General features: G+C 38.6%; 1 protein-coding gene across 1 annotated transcript in view; it reads left to right on the top strand.

Annotated features, from left to right (window-relative positions):
• Positions 1-266: 266 nt before the first annotated feature.
• Positions 267-6,460, top strand: part of LOC138023535 (macrophage mannose receptor 1-like) — a 40,933-nt gene continuing 34,739 nt past the window's right edge. Inside the window, exon 1 of the mRNA XM_068870573.1 lies at positions 267-391. Within this exon, the coding sequence (XP_068726674.1) occupies positions 340-391 (52 nt within the window). The 5' untranslated portion in view covers positions 267-339. The remainder of the gene's footprint in view (positions 392-6,460) is intronic.

Here is a 6,460-nt window from a genome sequence, read left to right as displayed (position 1 = left end):
CAGCAGCAACAGTATTATGGAAGTTACCTGGAGCGCTAAAAAGGTCCCATACAGAATGTATGGGACTCTCCAGGATAGTTACCGTGTAGACGATTTGCGTCCCCTCATGAGGGAAGATATCGTTGACGTCACCTATTGTCATTAATGTGCCAACCAGAGCATCATTGGCTGTAGAAACAAAGGGTCTTTTGTTCCTGTGGTTGGCACATTTAAATAACAAAAGCAATAAACGGAAATCTTCCTTGTAGGGCAAAAATAGAAAAAAATCTCAAGTTTCCTTCGTAAAATAGGTATCAGATTCGCAGAGAGCTGCATGCAAGTTTCAGCGCCAATGTAAGGATGTTCCGTGGTGTTTTTCTCACGTTGTCTGCTTGTGTGTTTATTGTTTCAGGTATGATTTATAATTATGTTTGCTTCTTTTGGTGGTCATGCTTTCAAGTTTGAAACATAATGGCCAGCGTTGATTGCAATCCAATGCCTTGATTTCGAAAGGATTGAGATTTCTTTGTGCCTCCGATGGAGCGAACTGTTTATTGTAGCACACCCCATATTCTTGCAAATAGCCGTATAGACTAGATAGAGGAAAAAGAACCGCGGAAGATCGGTGCAATTGTCTAATGCCGTTTTAATGATGACTCAACATTGTTTGCAAGAGTTCCCTGAGTAAGAAGTCAAAGGGACGATAAATATTATCTACATCTCTTAAATGTCAAGGTAGCTACAACAAGTTGCAAAAATAGTGGAGACACTTCACCTTCTTGGGGCGTTATTAATTTACCTATTATCTCTCACACTGCAGCCCCCTCCCCCCTTATCAGTGTTGCTAGCAAGACAAAAAAATTGTTGCAAACTTCAACAGTCAACATTGAAAGGGAGAGAGGGTAAGGGAAGTGGGAAAGGTTTAAATTATAGATACGGCGGGTATTGGAAGCTAGAAAAGCTGTCTTTTAATGAAAGTGTCTCAACAATTTTGCAACATGTTGTTGGCCTGGTCAGGGCGGCATTTTCGTGTTCAAATGAAGCAAACAAGTCCCCCTGTCATGAGGTATGTCCATCATCTTCCGTTTTTTTAATTAAAGAAGTCAATATTTACTGCCGCTTTTGAAACCAGGCTAGGAATTTGTATTTGCATTACACCGCCCATTCATATATGCAAATATAAATCATGGAGCGAATGTCTTAACAATGAAATTGAATCAAATTTATTTTCTTCCCAAGATTAGCGAAGCGAGTGAAAAGCCTAGTACAGAAGAAATGAGCTGTAAAGTTATATGAGTACTTAACGACCGTGTATCCGTTTTGACTGCCTTTTGTCACGTTTCACAAACTACACACTATGTCACCGGGTTGTAAGAGTGTAAAACCCCGTTCAGACCAAGGTGCCCGTGACCGGTTCTCGGGAACGGGCACTAGTCTGAACATATCTTTTTGTTGGTGCCCGAGCAAAAAAATTGAGATCTACGGGCACTACTTCCAAGGGTAGTACTCGGGCACCTTTCCCAGGAACGGGAACTTGTCTGAATACGCTTTCGTCATTTCCCGCTCTTTTTCCCATGCTTCCCCGTGATGCAGTCACTAGTAGTTTCGGAGTTGGGGGCACAAGACCACTTTTGGTAATAAGGTCTCTTGCCAACCCAACTCCTGTACTGATTATTTTTATTCGAGCATTTGTTTTTTAACTCGGTACTGGGGAGGCCTATCAAGGATAGCTTCTTCACAGCAAAGCATGAATCAAAAATTTCGATCAGGGTATGGAGAAGCGTAATTTTTAGTCGCTAACGTGGGGCGAAGCTTAGTAGAAAAGCTTGCTTTTCGCTAAGCGAGCAAGGCGACGATTATGTCTTCGTTTCATGTGATTTTACAACTGTATGCTTTTATATTTTTGGTATCATTTGTCGACCGCATTTTGGAAAACTGTATGTTTTTATTATTTTGTTTGTGAAATAACTTGAACTCCCCACCTCCCCCTTTTAAGATGAAATAACTACTATAATATTTCAGTACTTAGGAGGAAACCGTTTTGCCCAAAACGGAAAATACCATAATACTCTTTGTTTGTCCACCCCAATTTTGAATAAGCATTGTTTTTGTTTTCTCTTGGAACCATGTTAAGTCCCAAGAGAAACTGGAAACAATGCTTATTTAAAATTTGGGTAGACAAACAAGGAGTTTTATGGTATTTTCCGTTTCGAGCACTCGCAAATGACTACAACCTAGAGATTTATAGAATATATCGACTAGATAATATTGGCCAAGGACACTCTCTACATATTTACTTCACAAAATGTCAAATCATGCTTGCGTGATCAATTAGCTTGTAAATACTTTACTGCATGGGGAAGCTGAGGAGCTTGTTCACAACTTCTGTTTTATCCTTGTCAATAAGTATTCAATGAAAAAAGGCATACGTGATATTTAGGTCATGAGGAGGAAACCCAGGTTGACAAATCCTGTTTGAGTTTCAGCATAAGTCTGGTTTAAGCCCGGCTTTGAAATAAGCGGATTACGAAATTATTTTACAAGTATATAGGCATTAAATAAAAATAATTTAAGCTAATTACATCGTGTTCAAAATGAACTGGGCCTTATATCTACAAAAGATACGATGCAATAAATTAGGTAAAAGAACTAGAAACTAGGAGTACATATTAAATTGTACATTAAGCGCCAAAAAGCTCCGGCCTGCATTACATCAAAGTTAATCGAGGGACTGGTTATGAAACCTTAAAACCTTTCAGTCAAAAGCGAGAACAATGTTGCAATCGATGTTGAATTGACCGTGACCCTGCACAATTTTTATTTTCGCTTCGCACGGGTTCGCAAATTAGATGCGCATAATTTAATCAAAGGATTTGCTTGGTTCTCGTCTTCAAAAAAAGGTGTGTTTTGTGCAAGGTCAAGGTCAAAAATACAGACAAACACATCAAACAAAAGAACTTGTCGAGTGTCATAACCATCTCCATGCATTAACTATGATTACATGCATGCCATGAGCACGGAGGCACATCGGCGGAAAAAAAGCCTCTTTTGAAAGCTTTTAGTTTTTCAACTTATGAGGGATGGCCTGTCCCTACATAAGTTGCCGTTTTTGATATTTTTACTGGTCTTTGATTTCAAAAGGTATTCAGTTTGAATAGCTTAATATGCATCATTTGAATGGTAATTGAAAAAGGTTGTAGTTGGTAAATGTAGTGTGCGATATATATTGAGCTTGAATGAATTATGCATTACTTGAGTGTTTTGCTTTTGAAATTAGTAACCAAATCTCAATATAACTTTTAACCCCCTCCATGCATGTGTAAGGAACTAACATCTTGCTCCCCCCCCCCCCCCAACCTACACTGTAATTTTACTTAAGCCCTCCCCCCATTAAAGTAAGAACCCTCTCCAGATAATTATTGCACAGTCCCTTACAACTATATGTTTTTATAGTTTTGATACTATTTGTCAAGCGCATTTTTGGAAAACTACCCGCGAAACTATTTTCTGGAAACTCTTCCCGTATCAATCTTTGGAAAACTACATGTTTTTAAAAATAGGCAACTTTCACGTCATTTGACGACAACTACCAGAATTCAGTTAGTTTTTCTTTTACTTTCTCTTCAATGTTGGAGTTCTCCCTTGAAAATCCAACATTGATAAGGAGAGTGGGGTGAACCTACCATTCCAACACTTTTGTCCATGATTGTAGTTTACAGCATACATCTTTGATGTTGGACAAAGTGATGGCTTATTGGCACCTGTCAAAACAAGGTATACGCTGACAGTATCACGTGACCTTATCGCGGGCTTAATTTTAGAGCTCATGGACATCAGCATTCTTTTTTTTAAAGTTGAGTGCTGACTTAGGTACTGGTTTTGATTGGAAAATGCAATGGATGTCCAGTCGTGAGCTGCTTTGTTTGACGGTGAAATTGCAGTCGAATAAGCAAATTAGCTACGCTTTAGCTTGCCTATTAATTAGTAATTTTCTCTAGTCACGATAGTACCTTGTTTGTTTATGTTCGGATGCTCATTAAGTACCAAAGTTACATGTATAGATGGCAGCAAAATTATTGTTGAATATGATTATATTTCCAAGTTTTAACATTCTTTACCATCAACAAAGAGTATCATTTGTTTTGTTTGGCTACCCAAGAAAACGTGTACAATTAACACCCCCTAATTAACTCTCCCGTAGGGGCACATCCACCATATTTTTCTTTGGTGTCCTCTAATGGGAATGATTCTCGTAAGCGAGCAGTTTTACTAACGGACACTTTTTCCAATCCCCGAGAGAGTTGAATTTAGTCGATTTAAGGTGCTAATATATAGATTTAGCCAAGCCTAAAAGCGGAGCTCCCTGCTTTTTTATTCTTACTGCCTATAGGGTTAGTGAAAACAAAAGGTTTCGAATTCTCCGCGTTTTGATGCTTCCGGTTGCTGCTTTAAAAATAATTAAATCATACTCTTTGCTTTCTTGTACAGAAAAAATCATTGCCTAACTGGTGAATTCCACGGTAAATTTTATGCTAAAAGCGATATCGCATGAATCACGAAGCGATGAGTAGGATATCGGTTTTTCGAGTGAAATTTACTTTGGAATTCACCAGTTTGGCAATGGATTTTGTCAATTGATCAAAACATGGATGTCCAATATCAGGAGCCCATCACCCGGAGCGTCAATCTCCCATATAAACCCTTGCAGACAACCTTTGCCCGTCTCTTTTTTTTTATTTTTATTTTTAGGCGTTCGAATTCCCGCGAATTCATTATGCCGTCCAATCAGAACAAACGATTTAGATAAACATTTAAGCAAGAAAATTAACGATAGTAAAATAACATGACCTTTCGACGACTTCATGTCATCATTGTAAAATGAATAAATTAGAAATAACGGAAAGGCATATTTATAGATTTAGAAAGTGAGAAAATAAATTAGCATGAAAACATTTAGGTAAAAAGTTTTGCGCGAATGGAATCCGTTTGCGTGTTCAGTTTCGGTCCTTTGTTCTTAATCCAAAGCATTTCATAGATCAAACAATCGAGTTTGCTACGGCATTTCTTTAGGACTTTAAAGTTCTTAATTAAGTTGGTAGGTGTTAAACCATGCGCGTCCCTGAAATGTTTTCCGATCACGGAATGTTGATGTTCCGTGATCGGAAAACATTTCCATTTCTAAAAATAAAAAGATACGGGCAAAGGTTGACTCATGGATTTTGTCTGGACAAGAGATTATAAAGGTAAGAGAAGTAATCCCTCATACTGGCCCTATTCCCATCGGAAATCCTCCTAAGTTCTTCTTAGATGATATCAATTTTCCCGCGGATAATGTTACCGCGCGCGTTACGTGGAAGTTTCGTGGAGGAGGGAAAGTGCAGCAAATCACTCTGTACGATACCACTCTCCGTTTTCAAAATTGAGTTTCATGGCCTGATAAAATTCATTGTTGCAAGATACAGGTTTCAAACATACATCCTTGGAATTGCTTAACTGCCTAGTTTACAGTGATACCAATTTGAAGAATTTCCAATCTATCAAACCGTGTTAAATAATTTTGACAGATGCAGATATGTTTACCTTCCTTGCATTGCGTTACTTGTCCATTATAGTGCGCACTTTCTCATCGTCTACAAAAATTCTTTCGCTTACAAAACTCGTCCCTGTCAAGACAGGGGCACCCAACGACCAATTTGTTGTAAAATGTATTATTATACACCAGTTAATGAAAATAAATGTTATTAAGGCATTTTCAGGTGTTTTTCAGTGTTGCTGGGAAAACATTATCTGTTCCTTTTTCCCAGCAAGACACACAAGAAATTTCCCAGCCAGCTAGATAAATTGGTTGGTTTCCCAGCCAGCTGATCAAATTTATTTCCCAGCCAGGAATTCCGCGCGCTTTCAAATCCCTCGATCCGAAACGACCGAATAAAAGCGACAAAACCGGGACAAAACCGGTTTTTTCCGCATGCGCAATCACTCTGACCAGCCGTCGTATGTTTGTGACTACTCTCTGGGAGAGGGAAGGGGCTTTTTTTTTTTTTTTTTTTAGTCGTCCTCGGTCTTCAGAGTTTCTACAGCCAGCTCGGGTTGAAATGCTAGAAAAAGTCAGTAATTCCTAGGCAAAACCTCTATCAATAACAAAATTTCCCAGCCAGCTAATCGAAACACCTGTATTTTTGCCAGCCAGCAAGATTCCTCTGGGGAACAGATAATGTGAGGAACAGATTCGTTGGGTGCCCCTGTCAAGATACAGTTTGCAATCATATATCATGGAAATCGGTTAACTGTATAATTCACTCTGATACCAATTTTACGATTGTCTAATGTAGGAAACCGTGTTAAACAATTTGTTAGAGGGAGCTATATTTTACGCGTGCGTTGCAAATTACTTAAATCCGATCTTACGGTTTTTAAAATTTTTATCGTGCGGTCAATTGAAATTTTCCTGTCATGTGTGGTACTGTTTGAAAGTGTTAGC

Source organism: Montipora capricornis, chromosome 1 (genome assembly GCF_036669925.1).
Source record: "Montipora capricornis isolate CH-2021 chromosome 1, ASM3666992v2, whole genome shotgun sequence".
Taxonomy (NCBI): Eukaryota; Metazoa; Cnidaria; class Anthozoa; order Scleractinia; family Acroporidae; genus Montipora; species Montipora capricornis.
The sequence above is the reverse complement of the archived record's forward strand: the minus strand, read 5'-3'. Positions and strand labels throughout refer to the sequence as shown.